Source organism: Oncorhynchus keta, chromosome 12, assembly GCF_023373465.1.
Source record: "Oncorhynchus keta strain PuntledgeMale-10-30-2019 chromosome 12, Oket_V2, whole genome shotgun sequence".
In the NCBI taxonomy this organism is placed as follows: Eukaryota; Metazoa; Chordata; class Actinopteri; order Salmoniformes; family Salmonidae; genus Oncorhynchus; species Oncorhynchus keta.
The window spans coordinates 27,818,977-27,841,323 of NC_068432.1; the positions used below are offsets into that span (position 1 = coordinate 27,818,977).

A 22,347-nucleotide genomic window follows, 5' to 3' on the forward strand; every position below is an offset into this window, starting at 1 on the left:
TTGTTCATTACAATACCATACGAAACGCAACATATCATACAAATGGAGTGGGACGGATTTACGTACAGAATACACAATAATATGAAATGCTCTTAGACCAGGTTGGGAGAGGGGAGTAGAAAATAGGAAATTACTGAAATTTCATTTTTGTCACCCCCCAGTTTTATAATTGGAATGTGATACAAACGAGGCAACGGTATACTTTAGGTCCATGCGGACGCTTCCAAGCGGTCGAGTTGGCTGTTTTGAGTGTTTATCTGGCTAGATTTTAAAATATATAATAATAGTAATATCCCTCCCACTTCTAAAACCAAAGTTGCGCCCCTGCTTGAAAGCTTTGGATAAATGGACAAAATGACATAGGTCTTCTCTCCTGAAATGTTACCTTGACATTATGTATTGTAAATGTAAGTAATATATACATTTTCATCCACAATCCTAGATAAAGTCATGTTAGTAGTCTATAACAAATGCACCGACTAAGTTTATTTCACTTATTGTAAATAGAAATATCTTATTGTCACATTAATCAATATTAAATATTTTTTTGAATATTGTATTTCAATATAATCCTTAATTAACTTTACAAAATGTGTTTCCAATGTCAAAAGTGCCCAGCTTCACGGAAATAAAAAATTACAAGAAAATAATAGAACCAAATTGTCCACTTTTTATTAAATTACTATTTTAATATTTTTTACATGTCCCTTATAAAGAATGATATTATTTGAAAAACAATTGAGATGTTTACGTTTTTTCGCCAAACGCTATAATGCATTTGACTGTCACTAAAAGCAATCCTCGTGACTTTCTGTTTCCCACCGGGTGTTCCCATCTGGTTTGAATCGTCATCTCCAAAAATTGTGAAATTGGACACCTAAGAGTATATTCTAACCCTTTCTTAGAACTCTCCTTTACATTGTTTCCCGATCGAAATGTAGGACCAGAGTCAGATCACACCCGCTCGTTTTAATCTTAAATGGATATTGCATGTAATGTCAACCCTTACAGGAATCCGACACCACAATAATTAAACGGGATATGCACCGAGGGCTCAACTGGTGGCGCATTGGATGTAGGAAGCGGTCGTATTTCCCCTGCTGCAGAAGGTAGAGGTTAAAAATCTGTGGGAACGTCTCAGAGGAAAGAGGGGGCGGGAGGAAAGGGAAGGGGTACGGGAGAAAGACAGGCAGGCAGGCAGGGTGTTTCCTTAACTTCAAGGAAGAGTTTAATCAAGTGAATAGATTATTGTGGGCTATTAAAACGATACACCACTGGGAAACCGTACGTTATCAAATTTTAAAAGACACAAACAAGAGAAGGAGACCGCGATGTTGGGAATAGGAAAACTGCACCGCGGTCTGGAATAGGTAAATCAAAGTATCCGCTTGCCACCCGCCCCTTTCAATGTTCAACTTGTAAACAACAAGTCTTCAACGATGTGTGTGTGTGTGTGTGTGTGTGTGTGAGTTAAATATCAATGGAGAAGAGTTACTTTGTATTCGTGTCGTGCGCGCCTTCCAGCACATTCATGGCAAGAAATCTGAGCGCAATCGTTCTACCGTCAGACATAGCGAGTCTGAAAATTATTGACTTCCAGCTTTTAAAACAAAGTGGGAATTTTGGGTGTAGTCTAGTGCATGTAATCTTAGTTCAGTTGATGGGAAAGGTAAACAATTCACTATTAGGAAATAGACTAGTCTCTCCTACAGTTCAGGCCAAGTGTTTCCCAACGTCTCTAAGCAATACTTTTGTTTTTTTCCCCTGAGTATCCTGGTATCCTATTGTAAAATTGTGCACAGTGTATAATGGTGTTGGCAGCTGCTAATTGATAAACAAACTGTATTTATTTATCAGAGACAACCCACCGTGAATCACTTTATACCAAATTAAAATTAATCAAATCTTCTTCCTTGGCCTCCCTTTCTCTGCCATCTGCCCACCACAACAGGGTGAAGGATGGAGGGAGAGACGGAGAAGGAGACAGCGGAGGAGAAGGAGAGTGATGAGACACAGCCGTTTGCTGGGGAAGGGGCAGGGCGACTTCGTCAGAATGGAGAGTCCTCTGAGGACGACCAGGACCTACCCATCATGCACTGGGAAGACCTGAGCCTGAGGATCGCTGAACTGGAGAAACAGGAGGAGGAGAGGAGAGAAAGGGCAAAGGTCAGCGGGCATGAAGGGAGTGTGAAGATGTTGTGACAGTTCTGAGATCAGCTTACCCGCCCCAAACCCTGACCTTAATAATTATCAGGAACAACACAACACTGACCATAGATTAAATGGAATTGTATTTGCCACATGCGTCCAAATACAACAGATGAGACTTTACCGTGAAATGCTTATTTATGAGCCATTCCCCCCAAAATTAGTTAAAAAGTAAGACAAACAAATACAATGGTCAAATAAGGATAAAAAAAAGGAAATAGTAACACAATAATGAGGCTATATTGTATGCAAGGAGTACCAGTATCGTGTCAATGTGCAGGGATGTGAGGTAATATTACATGTAGGTAGGGGTAAAAGTGACTAGGAAATCAGGATGGATAACAAACAGAGTAGCAGCAGTGTACAGTGGGGCAAAAAAGTATTTAGTCATCCACCAATTGTGCAAGTTCACTTAAAAAGATGAGAGAGGCCCGTAATTTACATCATAGGTACACTTCAACAATGACAGACAAAATGAGGGGAAAAAAATCCTGACTGAATCTAAAATAGGTAAGCAGCTTGGTTTGAAGAAATCAACTGTGGGAGCAATTATTAGGAAATGGAAGACATACAAGACCACTGATAATCTCCCTCGATCTGGGGCTCCACGCAAGATCTCACCCGTGGGGTCAAAATTATCACAAGAACGGTGAGCAAAAATCCCAGAACCACACGGTGGGACCTAGTGAATGACCTGCAGAGAGCTGGGACCAAAGTAACAAAGCCTACCATCAGTAACACACTACGCCGCCAGGGACTCAAATCCTGCCAGACATGTCCTCCTGCTTAAGCCAGTACATGTCCAGGCCCGTCTGAAGTTTGCTAGAGAGCATTTGGATGATCCAGACGAAGATTGGGAGAATGTCATATGGTCAGATGAAACCAAAATATAACTTTTTGGTAAAAACTCAACTCGTCGTGTTTGGAGGACAAAGAATGCTGAGTTGCATCCAAAGAACACCATACCTACTGTGAAGCATGGGGGTGGAAACATCATGCTTTGGAGCTGTTTTTCTGCAAAGGGACCAGGACGACTGATCCGTGTAAAGGAAAGAATGAATGGGGCCATGTATCGTGAGATTTTGAGTGAAAACCTCCTTCCGTCAGCAAGGGCATTGAAGATGAAACGTGGCTGGGTCTTTCAGCATGACAATGATCCCAAACATACCGCCCGGGCAACAAAGGAGTGGCTTCGTAAGAAGCATTTCAAGGTCCTGGAGTGGCCTAGCCAGTCTCCAGATCTCAACCCCATAGAAAATCTTTGGAGGGAGTTGAAAGTCTGTGTTGCCCAGCAACAGCATGGAGTCTTGTGAAAACTTACAGAAAACGTTTGACCTCTGTCATTGCCAACAAAGGGTATATAACAAAGTATTGAGATAAACTTTTGTTGTTGACCAAATACTATTTTCCACCATAATTTGCAAATAAATTCATTAAAAATCCTACAATGTGATTTTCTAGATTATTTTGTCTGTCATAGTTGAAGTGTACCTATGATGAAAATTACAGGCCTCTCATTTTTTTAAGTGGGAGAACATGCACAATTGGTGGCTGACTAAATACTTTTTTGCCCCACTGTATGTGAAGTGTGTGTGTTGGAGTGTAGTTGGAGTGTCAGTGTAGTATGTGTGAGAGTCTAGTGAGTGCATAGAGCCAGTGCAAGAATGTAATTGAAAAATTAAAAAGGGGGGTCAATGCAAATAGTCAGAGTGCCCATCGGCATTTAGGGGCAACTTAATCCTACTCTCTTTGCTTGATACATGTTAATAATATCCACCGGCATTGAAAAAGACTGCGATGATGGGTTTAATGACACCTATTGCTTACACTCTCAACTCCCCCGCTACCACATATCTCACCTCTTCCCTCCTCCCATGTCATCCCTCCATCCCTGATCCCTCCCTCTGTTCCTCTCTTTCAGAGTACGAGTGGGTCGGAACAGGGGAGTGTGTCAGGGGGCTGGGCGGAAGAGAGGCAGGGTGGGCTGTGGAGGAAAGATGAATGGGAGGATGAGGAGGACTACGGAAGATGTCGAGTCACGGTCGTCTCGTCTAGGTAACAAAAGTCAAAAACAGTCCATCTAATTCTCAACTTCATTCTTTATTCTCTGAAACCATATAATGTATGTTCTCTTTTAAGTGTTCATGTTGTTTTTGGCTTTTTATTTTCTTATTGTAGATTCCACAACCAAAAAAATCTACAGTTATGCTACATCAACAACAGTGAGAGTGAGGATGAGGAGGGGGCTGTCAAAGAAGTGAGCGAGTCCCTCCTGTTTTATAGTATAGCGCAAAACGGGGACAAAAACCTACACACATTGCGGCACTCTAGGGTCAAATATGAAGATATGCATATGTACCCATGCCATGCGTTTGTTTTGTTTCCTGTTTGTCAGGGTTCTATAGGACCAGGTAGCTATGGTTACCACCCCTCTGGCCTGAAGTTGGAAGTGAGGGCCGCGCTGAGTGCGCTCAAAAACAAGCTGTTAGCTGAACAGAAAGAGGAGGTGAGAAGAATGGAGAAGTGTGGACTGTGGAGTGAAAGAAATAGGGTTGGAAGAAATAGAGGTGAACAGTGGGCATGTGGTGGGAGAGAGGTAAGGATTGGTATGTGTAAAGAATTCCTGTGTGTCACAGCACCTTGCCTGCAGTAGTGTGATCACTAAGAGGACGCATCTGGAACGCTGTGATCTGCAGACCTGCTCAATACAGCAGCTCAACTCCCTCAGGACCTCACTCAACCACGACATACACGGTCAGTAGGCGGTCATTACATGGTAATCATGGTCTTTACATGGGGCGGCAGGTAGCCTAGTGGTCAGAGCGTCATTGTAAATAAGAATTTCTTCTTAACTGATTTGCCTAGTAAGTAAGGGTAAGTAATCCTTCTCACCCCCCTTCTCCCCCAACAAGATTTAGATGCAAGTGGCTGTTCCACTGGTTGTCATAAGGTGTATGCACCAATTTGTAAGTCGCTCTGGATAAGAGCGTCTGCTAAATGACTTAAATGTAATGTAAATGTAGTTAAATAAAGGTTAGATAAAACATTTTAAAAAACATGGAAATCATGATCATAACATGGAAATCGTAGTCATTACATGGGGAAAAAAAGGTGGTTATTACATGGTAATAATGTGTCAGTAAATGAACTGGCAGGTGAGTGCTTGCTGTACGGTTTTTGTGATTTAGGATCTATATGTTTTTGTGCAAAGTAATATTCTATTCTATTCTTGCAGACCTGAGCTCAGAGTTGGTGGGTCACCTGTTGATAAGGGACCAGCTGAGAACCAAACAGGACGCCATGCTCCTGGACGTACAGGATCTGACATAACCCTTACCCACAGGTGCACAGGACAGGAAGACATTGTGCTCAACAGTGGATAAAGTGATGCTGTCCAAGATATGCCACTATGAGACTGTCAGAAGTGTTGCCATAATATCCTACTTAACATATGATTCTTCTATAAAAAGGAGAAATGTTGATGAACACTAATGAGCACCATCTTGGACCGGCATCATAATGCTATCCACATTACACAGGCATGGTACGGATGCTCAGCTATGAAAAGCCAACTGACATTTACTTCTGAGGTACTGACCTGTTGCACCCTCTACAATCACTGTGATTATTATTGGACCCTGCTGGTCATCAATGAATGTTTGAACATCTTGAAGAACAATCTGGCCTTAAATGGCCATGTACTCTTATAATCTCCACCCGGCACAGCCAAAAGGGGACTGGCCACACCTCAGAGCCTGGTTCCTCTGTATGTTTCTTCCTATGTTCCTGCCTTTCTATGGAGTTTTTCCTGGCCACCATGCTTCTACATCTGCATTGCTTGCTATTTGGGGTTTTAGGCAGGGTGTCTGTATCTACTTACATCTACTGATGTAAAAAGGGCTTTATAAATACATTTGATGGATAACTTTCTCCTCATCACCCCCCCTGATCTCGAACAGCATAATCTTCATTATCATCATTAGTGGAGAGAGTACTGTATTAGGACTTATTTTGATGTACGCATGCACGTAATTACCAAAAAACATTTCATATCAGAAAGAGGAGTTTAAGCCATTTGTGATGTTTGAAACATTTCTAATATCTGACTCCTAGTCCATTGCCAGTGGTAAGAAAAATAATATTTTTCTTGGGAGAACCTTCAGACGGAGAATCTTCACAGCCATAGTTTAAACCATTTACATATCTGAGGGATACCAGATTTTCCACAAGTTTCATTGTGTAAAAATTGCAATATCCTTGACTTAATAATGTAAGGGAATTTTACACTTAACAGCCTGTGTAAAACAAGCTAAGGGGTTACATATTCAGGCTAAAGGGAGCTGTCCTGTAACAATTTGGTGGAGAAGCTTCTTTGTTTCTAATTTAGGAGAATTATCCTCTTGTATAGTTGCTGATGTAAGGGAATTGTCCACTTATATTGCCTATAAGCCTTTGGGTATTGACATGTATGTTGACTCTTGTGATATACCTAGGTGGTTTGCGTCCATAACTATAACCACTATCAGCATAGGAAACCACAAAGCTGCTATTGTGTGATTCCATGTGAGCAAAGCCCCAAAATAATTTTGTATCTCAGATTGTTCTGGCATTTATCACATAGAAACGTCATTGGGAAGATGAATGTTTGATAGGCTTTTTACATTTGTGACACACACCATTTTTTGGAAAATGATTATAGTGGTCATTTTAGGCCCTTTTTAGAAATATTGTTTATAACAATATACTCTACAAGTACATCAGCGTTCCAGAGTGGGCTCTCTGCTACTTTTAAAGTTATAAACAATTTTATGAGCACCATCAACACAGTGAAAGGAAAAATTGATTCAAAAGGAACTGTGATAGGTCCTTCCTTAACCAATGTCAATTTCTATGTATTAAATTGATAATTTCTTCAAAATTAGCAGAGCCCACCTTCGAAATATGTGTTTGAAGAGTATATTGTTGTAAACAAGATGCCTAAAAATAAGCTAAATCAAAAATGGTACCTTTGAGATGTTGATAATATTTTTAATGTTGAATACATTAATGGGATTTTTGTTTTTCAGAATACAGCCGTAATCCATATTTTAAAGCACACTATAAGGAGTACAATTACACCAAGATGGCTGTACCGTGTACGTTTCACAGTTTATAGGGTCTAAAAGAGCCTAAAATGGCCACATTCATCATGATTTTCAAAAAAAATGGTTTGTGATACAATGTATAAGGCACGTTAAACATCCTTCATCTCAATTAAGTTTTTATGTGAGAATTGCCAGAACATTTTGAGATACTCTAAAAATAAATTGGGCCATGCTGGAGTGGAATTGCCTTGTTCCATTCATTATGTCTAGGTAAAAGAGATTTTCCTGACCATGTGACCTCACCAGTAGCAAACACCAGGCTCTAGTTACTGACCCCCTCTTTCCTGTTCAAGTCATATAGTCAGGAAAAACTCCTGGCCATATGACCTATTGTGCCTTGTCAGGCAATTATTATATGTCGTACTTTCACAATCTTGTGTATTTGTAGGTTGATGGAAGAATGAACTGTGATAGCAGATTCATAGCTATGGGAAGGGGATGAGTGCCCTGAAGTAACATTTAACTTTTTTGTCTCTGAAGTATTTTTCAGTATTTACTTTAAAAAATTATTTTGCATTCATTAAACCTTAGTTATTTCATGTTGTGTGCTGTCACTGTGTGTGTGTCTGTAATGCTGCTAGCTCAAATCAAAGTTTATTTGTCACGTGAGCCGAATTCAACAGGTGTAGGTAGACCTTACAGTGAAATGCTTACTTACAGGCTCTAACCAATAGTGCAAAAAGTTGTTAGGTGAACAATAGGTAAGTAAAGAAATAAAACAACAGTAAAAAGACAGGCTATATACAGTAGCGAGGCTTTAAAAGTAGCGAGGCTACATACAGACACCGGTTAGTCAGGCTGATTGAGGTAGTATGTACATGTAGATATGGTTAAAGTGACTATACATATATGATAAACAGAGTGTAGCAGCAGCGTAAAAAGAGGGGTTGGGGGGCACACAATGCAAATAGTCCAGGTAGTCATTTGATGACCTGTTCAGGAGTCTTGTGGCTTGAGGGTAAAAACTGTTGAGAAGCCTTTTTGTCCTAGACTTGGCACTCCGGTAACGCTTGCCATGCGGTAGTAGAGAGAACAGTCTATGACTGGGGTGGCTGGGGTCTTTGACAATTTTTAGGGCCCTCCTCTGACACTGCCTGGTGTAGAGGTCCTGGATGGCAGGCAGCTTAGCCCCAGTGATGTACTGGGCCGTACGCACTACCCTCTGTAGTGTCTCGTGTTCAGAGGCCGAGCAATTGCCGTATCAGGCAGTGATGAAACCAGTCAGTATGCTCTTGATGTTGCAGCTGTAGACCCTTTTGAGGATCTCAGGACCCATGCCAAATCTTTTTAGTTTCCAGAGGGGGAATAGGCTTTGTCGTGCCCTCTTCACGACTGTCTTGGTGTGTTTGGACCATTCCAGTTTGTTGTTGATGTGGACACCAGGGAACTTGAAGCTCTCAACCTGCTCAACTACAGCCCCGTCGATGAGAACGGGGGCGTGCTCTGTCCTCCTTTTCCTGTAGTCCACAATCATCTCCTTAGTCTTGGTTACGTTCTGGCACCTCCCGGGCAGGTTTCTGACCTCCTCCCTATAGGCTGTCTCGACGTTGTCGGTGATCAGGCCTACCACTATTGTGTCGTCTGCAAACTTAATGATGGTTTTGGAGTCGTGCCTGACCATGCAGTCGTGGGTGAACAGGGAGTACAGGAGGGGACTGAGCACGCACCCCTGTGGGGCTCCAGTGTTGAGGATCAGCATAGCAGATGTGTTGCTACTTACCATCACCACCTAGGGGCGGCCCGTCAGGACGTCCAGGATCCAGTTGCAGATGGAGGTAATTTAGTCCCAGGATCCTTAGCTTAGTGATGAGCTTTGAGGGTACTATGGTGTTGAACGCTGAGCTGTAATCAATTAATAGCATTCTCACATAAGTATTCCTTTTTTCCAGGTGGGAAAGGGCAGTGTAGAGTGCAATAGAGATTGCATCATCTGTGGATCTGTCTGGGCGGTATGCAAATTGGAGTGGGTCTAGGGTTTCTGGGATAATGGTGTTGATGTGAGCCATTACCAACCCTTCAAAGCACTTCATGGCTACGGACGTGAGTGCTACGGGTCTGTAGTCATTTAGGCAGGTTGCCTTTGTGTTCTTGGGCACATGGACTATGGTGGTCTGCTTGAAACATGTTGGTATTACAGACTCAATCAGGGACATGTTGGAAATGTCAGTGAAGACACCTGCCAGCTGGTCACTACAAGATTTTCGTTTATTTGTTTGAATCTATAGTGTGTGTACATGCGTACGAGCAAGCAAATGAGTGTGTGTGTGTGTACCATTGCGTACCTTCACTTGACTAGCTCAGCACTAATGATTTCGAGGAGAAAAATAGAGGGAGAGGGAGGGTATTGACGAGGATAAAGTAAAACAGGGAGGAGGGATAATTGAGCAACAGAGTCAGGGATGACTAACCCACACCAGAGGAGAGATAGAGAGAGCAGGAGGAGGAGAGGAATAAAATAGAGATATATGAGTGTGTTAAAGGTAAGCGGAAGTTAATGTTACATATTAGCAGTGTTTTACTGAAGAGCTCAATGGGTACGGGGACAAAAGTAGGAGAAGAAACAGGCTGGTATTTTTTAAAGTGAAAAACAAAGGACAATACATCTATATCACCAGAAAACCAGGTAAGATATTATATTTATACTTTAAACCTAACAGATAATAATACTCTGCTGTAGACATTGCTTTGTACACACATTAAATATACATAACGTGAATTATTACAACAAAGTGAAAATATCAACACCATCCCCACAAACATGCAGAGGATGATGAATAAATATTTTCCTTACTGCTGTAATAAAACATATTTTTTATAAATACCCAATTTCCACACATTATTTTACAAAATGGTTAATATGTTCAATACACGTCATTTGAAGCGCCTGCAGTTGCTTGTATTGGGTTTCCGTTCTGCATATCTGTCTGAATGAATGGATATTAATTATTTACAGCACCAGCGAAGGTCATAGGAGGTCCATCGGGACCAAGACAGTTTTTGCTGCACCTTCCCATGAAATACACACCCCCCCTGCACCAAGAGGTAATGTGCTCCTTTAAATGTTCCAATCCACTTGTTATTAGAAAGAGATACAAGTGAAGGCTTCTGGAATAACTAAACCAAGTTTCAACCAATTATCTTCCACTGGAAGGCCATGAGAGAGTTCTGTGTGATAAACACTCCCAACATGGAAGATAAACATGAGGAAGGTAAACATTGAGCACATAAACAACATTTTCCAACTGATTTAGCATTAATTTACGTGCATCCTCTAAAGAAAACAAACATACAAATACACACACACTGTGCACAACAACACAGAAGAAGAACCCACTGTCATTGGTCCCATTTCCATTCTTGATACTTAGCATAAACATTCAAAATATGTCACATTCTTGGACAGTGGATCAATCTACTCCAAAACATGGGCTTGAGTGTACTCATGGTCAAAGTAGATCAGAAATGCAGTATGGATGAATGGAGAGTTTCCGGAAGAGTGTGTTACTGATTGACGAGCCAATAGACCGAGAATTGTCCACAATCAGCTAAAAACATTTCTAGTGAGTATTTCCAAACTAAAGCACTTGTTTTCTCCCTTATGCAGAGAACATTCCTTCCCTCAAACTATCTGCAAACCTGGAGAGAACAGTTTAGAAGACAACCACACCTGAGAGAGAGCAAATGACAGGAACACTAGACAAGCAGAAGAATTTGCCCCAAGGAAGGCTTGATGAAAAAGGAACATGAGACGCTGCAGAAGAGAGAAAAACAACCACAGTCAGCCATGAGTATAAGCCAAGCCTCCAACACCACAGAGAGCACATCTGTGACAGAGACCCTCTCTTCCTTCACCCCATCCCCCCCTTTCTCCCCCTCCCCTGCAGTATTGACGAGTCCTACAAGTACATCTTCCTCCCTCTCTGCTATTCCCTCACCTTCTTCTTCAGCCTGACGCTTAACTCCGTTGTCCTGGTGCGCTCCTGCCGTCGCTATGGTGGCTGTCGCCACGGCAATGCCCCCCGCCGCTGGACCACGTCTCTGATCTACATGGTGAACCTGGCAACCACAGACCTGATGTACGGCCTGTCTCTGCCCTTCCTGGTGGCCAGCTACATGCTGCAAGACCGCTGGGTGTTTGGAGACTTCATGTGTCGCCTGGTGCGTTTCCTGTTCTACTTCAATCTCTACTGCTCCATCTTCTTCCTCACCTGTATCTCCGTCCACCGCTACCTGGGCATTTGCCACCCCATGAGGACCATCACCCTGGAGAGCAGGCGGGCTGTGAGGGGGACCTGCGCCATGGTGTGGGTGGTGGTGTTCATGCTTACGTGTCCCATCTTTAGGTTTGCCCAGACGGGGTATGTGGTGAGAGGAGGAGGTGGTGGAGGGAGGGCAGGAGAGCGGGGGAATGGATCTGAGGAGGAGGGGGGTGGAGATGTAGTCGGTGGTGGGCCGAATGTGTTTGTGAACTGTTGGGATGATGCTATTGATAATGAGTTTGCAGAATACGTCCCGTATGGCCTCGTCCTGCACCTACTGGGCTTCTTCGTCCCATTCACCATCATCGCATGGTGCTACTCCCAGGTAGTCAGGACCATCTTTAGGACCCTGCATTCCCCATCCAGCTCCCAGGTGGGGGGAGACGAGGAGGGAGGTGGTGGGGGGTCAGAAGGGCGCAGGGAGAGAACGTCCATCTCCATCTCCAGTTCACAGCACTCCCATTACATCCGCAGGCGCCGCAAGTCCATCAAAACCATCATCACCATCACTCTCCTGTTCGCACTCTGCTTCCTCCCCTTCCACGTTACCCGGACACTATTCCTGCTCCTCAGGAGGGGTCAGATGGGAGGATGCAATGCCATGAAGACAATCTCTATCTGCTACAAGGTCACTAGGCCACTGGCCTCCTGTAATGCCTGGCTGAACGCTCTCCTGTACTTCCTCACTGGAGACAAGAGTGTCCCCTGCTGTGACACGGCCAGTCAGCATGACCACCACCGCAACCCCTCTCTCTGGCCACTGAGGATCCTGATGAAAGACAGAGTGGGAGAGAAGGAGGAGGTGAAGAGAGAAAAGAAGACGGAAAAGAAGGAGGGGGAGATTCGTCGAGACAATGAGTCAAAGTCTTCTGGGATTGTCTTTTAGGAGATTTTATGTTCAGAACAAATATGGAATCGTTTAAGTGTACATTTGTGTGTGTGTGTGTATTTTTTTTTTACCTTTCTATTTGGGACACCTAGTAGTTTTGCACTTTATTTCATTTGGACTTGTTACATTTGTTACTTTCTCAGTCGGCATGTTGACATTAAATGCAGGTCAAGTTATCTTCCTGAACAGTGTGGTCTATTTCTTGTTCGTGTTTAACTTTATTTGTGTGATCACCAGCCAACAAAGACGGGTTATTACAAGGAGTGTCCTGTGATAATTAGCCAATCTTTAAGAGAGGTAGGTTAATGAGCCTCCCTTTTATCTGGTCCTCTAACACTGCACATTGCTTAATCTGACACCCTCACACATCTTTAAACTCTGTATTAATTTACAAAACATGTCTGTCCCTCTCAATCACTCACACATTTTGGGAAGGCGCGCACACACACACACACAACCTCCATTCATACATTTCCCAGTCATAACCGTCCCTCCACCCCTTTCTCCAGGCCAGAGGACAGCTGGTGTATAAAATGTGATGTTGCAACAACGCAGGCTGGGACAGTAAGCAGCTCTGCCCCTGCTTATCAGCAGCCAGTGACCCACGAAGCCTGGACCACAAATATTATTGCTGACTACTGTTCCCTCCCCTGCCTCTGTTAATGGAAAAGCGTGTGTGAAAAAGCTGTAGGCATAGGACCAGTAGCAGCAGCCAGCACAAATAGCACAGTCAGAACACTCTAAACATCCTAGATGCTAGAGGAAACCATGGAGGAAGTCTCAATAGTCCAATTCAACACAGTAATTGTTATAGAAGGACAACTGCACAGTCACTGATTTCAGCTGTTATAAAATCAACTTTGATGTACTATTGTAATCCAGTACAGGGTTCGAATTACAACTGGGCTAGGGGACTGGACACCCCATAACAAACCATTGTATTTCAACCTAATAGGCATACCACCCCTAGGGGCAAAAACCAGCCTCATATTCACCCTAAAAACCTGGACTTATTCCCAACCCCTATCCAAACCTTATCTTGTATGTTTACTATTAAAATCTGTTTGGAAAAAGTGATGCAGTCAGGCGAGGTGCTCATTCGTCTCTACAGCCTTGTTGGAGTGAATCTCCTTCATGCAATATTATATCTAACCAGGGAGAGGCACTGTTATGACAGATTACGAAGTGCCTCTATTTGGTGGAGGACTATGTTGTGAAATCTGTCAATTAGTTATATTTTGATAGTTACATTTTTGGGATATTTTGTCGATTTCGTTGAGGACGCAATGCACAACTTAACCGGAGGATGGAACTTTTCAACGACGCAAATGTTTTGTTGAGGACTGTTGTTTTATTCTCTGACTGGTTAGCTACTAGCTACCTAGCCAAATTGGAGTGTTAATGGTTAGCTACTGTAGCTAGCTAGCTAACCCTAAAAAGTCACGTCTCAACTGGCCGCCTAACCTAATTTCCCTTAAAAGTTATTGTAAGGGATATCTCTCTCTCGTTGACAGTATTGGTCAAGTATGTGTTTGTTTAGCCTTTGTGCGACAACAGGAATTGCATTTGAGTACTTTATAAGGTTAGCTAGTTACGAATAGTCGCTTGCTGTAACTTGTGCCAAGTCTGACTTCATCTAACAAAAATGAGATAGAGGGAAGACACCAAGGACATTTCCCGCTGATTTAGCTGCTCTGAATTGGACCGAAAGGTTTGTGTGTGAGGCCTGCAGGTCGGGCTTTCACCCGGATAGAGTAGGGCCGTACGCCGCCTCTGTGCGCTCCTAGGCCAGCAGCTCGCGCTGCCAGGCTGGAGGCCGGTGACTTCAAGAAATGGAACGAATGGAAGTGGACCAGTGCGCAGGCGCAGCTGCCGGGAGCGGAGGCGGGGCTCTTCGTAGATCGAACAGCGCCCCCATGATCACGAGTGTCAGGTTAGTGGAATTTATATTCTACTTGATGGAAATAGAATTGTCTGTCTGTCATTTATGAAATTAGAATTTTGCAGTCATGTTTGTAATATGTTTGCCTTGGAATGATTCTGAGTTTTTTGTTTGTTTCCCTCCACATAACAGCGATGGTATGACAGTGTTCAGTCCAATTATTTCACCCCGGTATCGACGGAGCAGTGTCTCTGTCAACCCCAGCTGTCCTTCTCTGGTGAGTGTGTGTGTGATCATTCAGTATTCTGTCAGTTACTCCATCAACAGACCAACAATAATACATTCAGTCTTGATTCCATAGGCCGTCCCCCTGTCCCCTTTCTCATTGGGTGGTGAGAGACCAGACCACAAAAGGCAGGTGAGGACAAGGTTAGGGATATTGTGGGCCTCTTCCCTCTATTTGTGCAAATGTCTGCCTTTGAGTAATGATGCTGGTTTGAGTGTTTGCTTATACATTAGCCAGTGTGTTATTACAGTTCAGTGTGAGGTTATCTTATGTAAATGCTCACATTGGTGTTTCAGTGTGTGTGGCACACTGTAGTATGTGTGTATGACCACTGACTGAAAGTGTGTATTTTCATTCAAGGAAGAGAATATGGAGATGACACTCAGGGGGAGTCTTCAGAGACTGAGGTAAGGTAGTGACACACACACACACACACACCCACTCTCTCTCTCTCTCTAACTGTGTTTTCTCTTTTGTTGTAGTGATTCCAACCTGGTCCCTCCTGTCAGTCACTGGCATGACCATTCATCAGTGGTGAGTACTCCCTCTGCATGTGACTGTAGTGCTTTGTTATACCAAAGCATGGGGAGAGGATTGATGGATAGATGATGAATAAATGGATGGATAAAGAGTTCTCATTACTTATATTCGTCCTGTCTTTCACAGGGATTCCATTTACCGGACAGTGGTATCACACCCAATTCGTCCCCTAGTCCAACTCGGAGGTTTAGGGGGTGAGTTGAATTTCACATTGCTTGACAAACTAACTTGTGTAGATTTATAGCTATCCTATTTAACACAGTGTCCCTTCACTGCCAGGCCAACAGTCAGCTCTACTGTGAGATGGCCTGCCCTGACTCCACTGAAAAGGAAAGGTAAGAACAGTGCTTCAAGAATGGTGCTTACCAGTGGTTAAGGGCGCTGTACTGCAGCGCCAGCTGTGCCATCAGAGTCCCTGGGTCCGGGAGGTCCCAGAGTCCCTGGGTCCGGGAGGTCCGTGGGGCGACGCACAATTGGCCTAGCGTAGCCCGGGTTAGGGAGGGCTTGGTCGGTAGGGGTGTCCTTGTCTCATCGCACACCAGCGACTCCTGTGGCGGGCTGGGCGCAGTGTGCGCTAGCCAAGGTGGCCAGGTGCACGGTGCTTCCTCCGGCGCATTGGTGCGGCTGGCTTCCGGGTTGGATGTGCACTGTGTTAAGAAGCAGTGCGGCTTGGTTGGGTTGTGTATCGGAGGACGCATGACTTTCAACCTTCGTCTCTCCCGAGCCCGTACGGGAGTTGTAGCGATGAGACAAGATAGCAGCTACTACAACAATTGGATACCAGGAAATTGGGGAGAAAAAGGGGTAAAAAAATTGTTTAAATAAAAAAGAATGGTGCTTACTTTACTCAGCCTTGGTGTGTGTGTGTGTGTGTCTGTCTTCTCTTTCATCCTGTCGTTCTGTCATGTAGGAGGAGTGGAGTCTGATGGTCCGCCGAAGAAGCTGTTTGTTGCCGGGGTAACAGATCCTGCTCACCGAACTAGTTACACAGTCAGGTGAGAACTAGAGACATTCAAACTCTCGCACACTTTTGAATATGGTGCTAGCTGCATCTCTTTTAACTTCCTGTTTTTTCCCTCTCCCCCAGTGTGACTCAGGCATCTGCTGGCTCTCCTACAGGTGGTGTGTGTGGTGCTAGTCCCCAGGGTAGTACCCTGTACCTGTCTCCTCCCCCCTCATTCACCTCTCACCAGCCCAATATCTAGAAACCACAACACCAGCAGCCTATCACAGACCAGGACTACAGTCAGTCCTAGATTCTACTCACAGCCTATCAGAGCGCTCCTCTCCCTCAAACCATCAGAGCCTTGGGGAAACTCATCATATTCCTTGGCTCCTGAAGTAATCATGTCTTGAGTTGTAATCAAGATAATATATAGATGTTACACAAAGACTGGCACCTGTGCTTTGTTAATCAGAAGGTTGCATGAAATGCCCTGCCAAAGGAAGTCAGGGGTGAAGAGACTATACTTTTCCTTGTTGGGCTTTTGTTTATATCAAAGTTAGGTGTTAAAAGGCCTTTTGTGTTGTGTTCAGGGGTAATGGTGAGGGCATGTTGTAATCCCACTGAACGTGGCCCAATCGTCCAGTATTCTTTGATAGTCCAGAAGTAAGCGCTCAAAAATGAGACATGAAGATAAGGTGTCACAGCAGACTGTCAAGCCAGCGGTGGCTCAGTTTGTCTATGTGAATAGTGTATTAATATGTGAATACTGATATAAGCAGGGCTGCCTTTAAGGCAGGACTGGGAGTGGGTTCTCTGGCTGAGGGGGATTGTTCTGTAGATATAGAATCCCTAGGCAAAGTTCTGCCCAGAGGACCCACCCAGTCCTGGTCCTTTATGGCTTAAACCTAATGAGAGATTGGCATGGATACTCACCTCTTGACAGGTGTGTGTAAACTTTAGTTTGATAGAAGGGACCTCGACTGGTGATCTCAGTCCTCTGGGTAGTGCGTGATATTACCCTTTCTCTTCATACATACTACTTTAAAAAGGGTAGCCCTTGGGGTGTTATCACATTTTCCCATTGATTACATGAATGTTATTATTTGACTTCTGTAATGTGGTATGGTTGTACATGCTCAGGACCCTCATAGATATTGTGAAATATCATAAGTGACATCATGGGTATATCATGTTGTTTGGGTTGATGTAATCTATGGGAAAGTTCTGTTTTTTAATCCCATGCATGAGTCTGTGACCTCCAGACCTTTTCACTTGTGAAATAAGAGTACAAGCTGCTTAGAGAAGTGTCTTATACAAAAACAAATAATGTTATTGATAGTAACTATGTGTAATACTCTTCAAATGCCCTTTCCAGAGCTGAGTTTTACACCAACAGACAGATTCTTTTCTCTAAATTGTCTCCTTTTTGTGGATGGAACATTCTACTTCCAATTAAGATTTTGCACAGTATTAGTTTCACATTATTAATCAATATTGCTGTTACACAAATGGGATCCTGTTTAAGACATGCTGTTGCGTTGTATATTTGTTGCTTAATTTGTTCATTTCTCATCAGGTCTCTGTCCTGTCTCAAAGAAGTGCTTAGGTCAGCAAGGGTTGAGGGTCATCTTCTGATCTTAACCCCAGATTTAGAAACTTTGTTTTTCCTCAGTGACAATCAGTGAATTTGGAGGGAAATAAAAACTGTAGTTGTTTTAAGTTCTATTCATGTTAACTTGTTGTTCTCAATAATGTAGTTTGGTTCCTTTGGCCCAAAATATTCTATGACGCTGGCATACATTGTTTAAATTGACAACCAGCGTCAGTTTCACTTCTCTCAAAAGCTGTATGATTGAGACACTTAATGTAGATCATCAATCAACTCACATTGCCAACCCCAAATTATTATCTTTGATACACCATGTACAGAAATATAAGGTGGCTTTCGACATGTATTTTATACTATTTCCTGAGTATGGGAAGATCCTGTAAATGCATACTAAGGTTAAATTACATGAACATCAATAGATGTCTTATCTCATAACTTACTCAATTGTATCTGCAGTTAGCCAGAGGTTAACTTGCAATCAAATGGCACTAATATTCAGTGGTAGTTTCACCAATCCCATCCTGTTGCAGAGGATGAACTATATAGGGAGGGAAATACATTGAGTTGGAGATGATGTGAAGCCAAATATAAAATATTTTAATCTCCTGTTGATGTTCATTGCAGTTGACCCCGCCCCCCCCCCCATTATCATACAAGGAGACCACTGCCTGTAGAAGATAAGACAAGTCCTGGGTCTGAGACCTAGGAGATGGCCGAGGCCTCATCTGGCCATCTCAATTGCAAACCTCAAACCAGGAGACCATCTGACTGGTGCTGTGGTCAGTTAAAACACAAAATGTGTATAATAATTTACAGATGTTCTTTGATTCTTTTATTATTCCTTTTCATTGTAGTGTCATTTTACAAAAATCAGCCACAATCTTAAATTTTGTTCTCCAAAAACAACATGTCAGTGTTAAGAGGGCTCCTTTTTCTTCTGATTTTCAAACGGACATTAGAATGAGGCCTAAAGAAGAGTGATAGGATGAAAGAGAGAGGTGAGAAAGGAAAGAAGAGGTGAAAAAAGGGAACTAAAGCACATCTGCCAGACCATTCAAGTATTTTCAAACTGTAAATAGCTTTGAGAAAAGTCTACATAAAAAGAGGATTGTATTTTTTAATGGAACTTTTAATAGAGAGCGAGAGAAACTATATTAATTCCCTCCGAGTAGCCTTTCTCATGCCTGTAAAGTTGACACAAAATGTGTCTAGTTTTAGGGGGGAATAATGTACAACTTTTAAATATATAAATAAAATCATGATAATAAAAGTCACTGTATTATATCAGAAAACCTGTGGACTTTCCTTTGTCTCCATAGATAATTTGATATGGTTACCTGTCCATTTCTGCAAGCTTTCTTTATAACCACCTTAGATGGCAGTCGAACTGCTACCCTCTGTGTCACAATTCTACAAGCACAGTGAAAGACAAAAAAATATATATTAACATTTTACTAAACAGCATAAAAAGGAATCATGTCATGCACAACCATTGTTTGAACAACATTTAAATAATACTTGGCTAGCCTATATCTTGTCTTTATAAATATATCAACCCGTGGTACACAACATATACACTCACTCCATTACGGAAACCGTATAATAACCCAGCGGAAGTAGAGAGCTAAATAAGAGTTTCTATTGGACTGATTCTGGTAAGTCCCTCCCGGTTTCATTTTGTTTGCTTTCAAGATTTTTTTTTCAACAGAATTTGCCTAATGAATATGCCCAATGGCTGCATTCAGTACAAGAAAATACTTAAAGCAACAGAAACGGTGGTGTTCTGAACAACCAGTTGAAAAAACAGGGAGGGAACTAGGTTGTGGAACACCCTGCTGCTTCCCTTTAAATATTCACTCATTGCTTCAAGCCACACCTACCAAACAGATAAAACGTACCTCAAAGTCTGTTCAAGAACGTGTTAGGGAAACATGTCGTTCAGTACAAACCATTCTGCAACGTAACAAATGTATAATGTATACTGAATGCACCCCTGCACCGCAACACATTTTCTTTTTCACAGAGTGAAATGGAAGGGTTTCTCTAGAAAAGCCACAGACTGAATAGAGAAGCACTTGATTGGGGGGGGGTCTGTTCATAGAAATACATCTGCTAAAATCTGTCCAAAATAGCTCTGTAACAAGGATACCAACTGTAATCTGCTTTCTGGTGATAGAGGGACCCAGGTTTTCCAGGTTTTCCATCCCACGGGTACAGTGGGGTTAGAGGTCAGCGAGACAAGAGGGGCAAGTCACTGGAGTTCATGATGAGGCTGGAGTCCAGGTTGAGGCTCTCTGAGAAAACAAGATGAGGCACACAGATTTCAAAACAGAGAACAGATGAAGACAACTATATTTTCAGCTGTGACCAGAGCATAATGACACAATGTGAACCATATTGATTGAGAGTCAGTGATGGAGCTGATATTATTCACCTTGATCGAAATTGAGCTTGGTGTTGGATCCATCTCCCAGTCCCTCAATGTCCACTAGGTCGCTGTTCACATCCAAGTCATTCAGAGCACTGAGCGTCACATCTACACACGGACAGACAGGGAAAACATGTTAATAAACTTGCACATTCAAAGTAGCCATCAGAAGTATCGATTGGATAAAAGGTTCAAGTAATTTCTACAAAAAATGTCTTGGTAGGGCCTCCCGGGTGGCGCAGTGGTTAAGGGCGCTGTACTGCAGGTTCACGCCCAGGCTCTGTCGTAACCGGCCGCGACCGGGAGGTCCGTGGGGCACAATTGGCCTAGCGTCATCTGGGTTAGGGTAGGGAAATCCTTGTCTCATTGCGCACCGGCGACTCCTGTTGCGGGCCGGGCGCAGTGCGCGCTAAACAAGGTTGCTAGGTGCACTGTGTTTCCTCCGACACATTGGTGCGGCTGGCTTCCGGGTTGGATGGCGCTGTGTTAAGAAGTAGTGCGGCTTGGTTGGGTTGTGTATCGGAGGACGCATGACTTTCAACCTTCATCTCTCCCGAGCCCGTACGCGTTGAGACAAGATAGTCGCTACTAAACAATTGGATACCACAAAATTTGAGAAAAAGGGGTACAATTTAAATGTAAAAAAAAAAATGTCTTGGACTATGGATGAAAACCTAGTCTACTAAATATTTATCACACAATCCCTGCCCCTCCCTGCCCCTCACCTGCGGTTTTCTGTTTCTTGATGGCAGGGGGCATAGGGGAGGTGCTCTGAAGCCCTGTTGTCAGGACAACCTGTGAGGTGGGCACAGCAATTACTGTGGGGGCCAAGGGTGCTGGTGCGGCTGCCATGGTGACCGTGGTCTTCTTGGTGGTCTTTTTGAGAGAGTCTGAGGAGAGGGGCATCCTGCTGTCCTCATACAGTTTCCTCTTCACTGTTGTCTTTATCTGGGCTCTGCATTAAAGCAGGCAACAGATTGGTAATGTGATTTTCATACAAGATGTATACATTGTAAATTAGATCATTTGTCAACAGATTTATTAACCCCACCAGACTTCTTCTTTAGAAAGAAGGCAGTAAAGATGAAAGATCAATGGATGAAAGTGTGGGAAAAGACAGGTAAGAGTGGGTGCAGTATGATAAAAGATAGATGGAGAAAGAGAGCAAAAGTGTGGCAGGATAGAAAAAAAAATGTGGATGGCAAGAAAAAAAGGGGACAGAAGGGTCCTCACACAGTGCGCTCCTTAATCACAGAGCTGATGCTGTTCAGATCATCACCGAAACGCTGCACAGCTGAACGCAATATCTCGATCTCCATCTCTGTCCATTTGGCTCTGGGGAGAGAAGTACAGAGAATACACCTTAATCCCCATATTGTCATGTGTGTGTGTCTGTGAGTGTTCACACTCACCCTGCAGGGCTGGAGTCAGCTACTGGATGCAGCTGCATGGTAAGCTCACCCAGCTTGGTGAAGGCAGCTCCTGCGGCTGAGAAGATCTCTCCCACCTGTCACAGAAAGAGGCATGGACAATTTTAACTTTATATCAATAGTACTGCATTAGCTTAGGGTCGTATGACTAATGCACACCATCATGGTGCCCATGGTTAACTAGTAAATCTGTCGATATGCCCATGAACAAGGCACTTAACCCTAATTCTTCCAGGGTCGCCGTTGTGACTAAACCTAGCCACCGCGACCCCACTCTCCGAGGGTGTCTCGGGTAGAGCTGGGATATGCGAAAAATATATATTTCAATTCCACACATGCGTAAAATACATTTATACATGTGTGAAATAGGACAAATATAAGCACTCAACAAATTATAATTATCAGTAGTAGTACATTTGAGCAGCACTGTTTAAGATCTCTTTTGACAGTTCTTACCTTAGTAGAGGCGGAAGTCATTTTGTGCTGCTGCTGACTCCACCTGGATAGCCAGCTAACTTAGCTAGATTCCTATCCGACTCAACAACTATATCTTAGAAAGCTAACGTTAGTAAGGAGGAAGCTATCTACCATAGAAGGCGGTACATTTAGCGACTTAACAACGTGTAACTTTTTCGTTCGCAAACTACATTTAGCTATTTCAAAAACATTTGCTAGTTATAGTTGCTGATTGTCGTCACGCGAGAGTCGAGAAAGGAGAAGGCGGGG

At 43.2% G+C, this 22,347-nt stretch overlaps 4 protein-coding genes across 7 annotated transcripts in view; 3 read left to right on the forward strand and 1 right to left on the reverse strand.

The window, feature by feature from the left end:
- LOC118391209 (schwannomin-interacting protein 1-like) overlaps nt 1-7,891 on the forward strand; it is a 15,653-nt gene extending 7,762 nt beyond the window's left edge. Inside the window, exons 1-7 of one of the 3 annotated variants that reach the window (XM_035782367.2) lie at nt 840-1,109; nt 1,952-2,166; nt 4,130-4,263; nt 4,387-4,465; nt 4,604-4,714; nt 4,845-4,962; nt 5,444-7,891. In XM_035782367.2, coding sequence (XP_035638260.1) covers nt 1,960-2,166; nt 4,130-4,263; nt 4,387-4,465; nt 4,604-4,714; nt 4,845-4,962; nt 5,444-5,538 — 744 coding nt within the window. In that variant the 5' untranslated portion in view covers nt 840-1,109; nt 1,952-1,959 and the 3' untranslated portion in view covers nt 5,539-7,891. Of the gene's footprint in view, nt 1-839; nt 1,110-1,145; nt 1,371-1,951; nt 2,167-4,129; nt 4,264-4,386; nt 4,466-4,603; nt 4,715-4,844; nt 4,963-5,443 lie in introns of those variants that run through there. The other 2 variants (XM_035782366.2, XM_052457932.1) reach the window with 2 other exon arrangements.
- Nucleotides 7,892-10,506: 2,615 nt separating this feature from the next.
- On the forward strand, nt 10,507-13,569 carry LOC118391210 (P2Y purinoceptor 3). The gene is made up of 2 exons (XM_052457563.1): nt 10,507-10,561; nt 11,110-13,569. The coding sequence occupies exons 1-2, from the start codon at nt 10,507-10,509 to the stop codon at nt 12,495-12,497; spliced, it is 1,443 nt and encodes a 480-aa protein (XP_052313523.1). The 3' UTR covers nt 12,498-13,569.
- A 112-nt stretch (nt 13,570-13,681) lies between these two features.
- On the forward strand, nt 13,682-17,877 carry LOC118391211 (P2R1A-PPP2R2A-interacting phosphatase regulator 1). Its single transcript, XM_035782369.2, has 9 exons — nt 13,682-14,433; nt 14,575-14,659; nt 14,744-14,800; nt 15,029-15,075; nt 15,151-15,202; nt 15,335-15,402; nt 15,488-15,543; nt 16,119-16,203; nt 16,296-17,877. Exons 1-9 carry the CDS (start codon nt 14,333-14,335, stop codon nt 16,411-16,413), a joined length of 669 nt encoding a protein of 222 aa, XP_035638262.1. The 5' UTR covers nt 13,682-14,332; the 3' UTR covers nt 16,414-17,877.
- Nucleotides 17,878-18,569: 692 nt separating this feature from the next.
- On the reverse strand, nt 18,570-22,326 carry LOC118391213 (chromatin complexes subunit BAP18-like). Of its 2 annotated transcripts, none has more exons than XM_052457934.1 (8): nt 22,078-22,326; nt 21,604-21,698; nt 21,425-21,526; nt 20,917-21,146; nt 20,198-20,299; nt 19,913-20,057; nt 19,101-19,173; nt 18,570-18,730 (listed from the first exon to the last, which is right to left on the reverse strand). In XM_052457934.1, the coding sequence occupies exons 1-6, from the start codon at nt 22,096-22,098 to the stop codon at nt 19,993-19,995; spliced, it is 615 nt and encodes a 204-aa protein (XP_052313894.1). In that variant the 5' UTR covers nt 22,099-22,326; the 3' UTR covers nt 18,570-18,730; nt 19,101-19,173; nt 19,913-19,992. The 2 variants fall into 2 exon arrangements, with proteins under 2 accessions (XP_052313894.1, XP_052313893.1); XM_052457933.1 differs by having other exon boundaries at nt 19,917-20,057; nt 22,078-22,325.
- Nucleotides 22,327-22,347: the final 21 nt, after the last annotated feature.

Bases quoted from the DNA above. Each gene is read 5' to 3' on its own strand.
- LOC118391210 (XM_052457563.1), top strand. From the start codon at position 10,507: ATGAGAGAGTTCTGTGTGATAAACACTCCCAACATGGAAGATAAACAT. The intron at 10,562-11,109 runs GTAAACATTGAG...GAGACGCTGCAG, and splicing joins GGAAGATAAACATGAGGAAG to AAGAGAGAAAAACAACCACA.
- LOC118391211 (XM_035782369.2), top strand. From the start codon at position 14,333: ATGGAACGAATGGAAGTGGACCAGTGCGCAGGCGCAGCTGCCGGGAGC. The intron at 14,434-14,574 runs GTTAGTGGAATT...TCCACATAACAG, and splicing joins CCCATGATCACGAGTGTCAG to CGATGGTATGACAGTGTTCA. The intron at 14,660-14,743 runs GTGAGTGTGTGT...TTGATTCCATAG, and splicing joins ACCCCAGCTGTCCTTCTCTG to GCCGTCCCCCTGTCCCCTTT.
- LOC118391213 (XM_052457934.1), bottom strand. From the start codon at position 22,098: ATGACTTCCGCCTCTACTAAG. The intron at 21,527-21,603 runs GTGAGTGTGAAC...TTCTCTCCCCAG, and splicing joins GCTGACTCCAGCCCTGCAGG to AGCCAAATGGACAGAGATGG. The intron at 20,058-20,197 runs GTGAATAATATC...TTGTTTTCTCAG, and splicing joins CAAGCTCAATTTCGATCAAG to AGAGCCTCAACCTGGACTCC.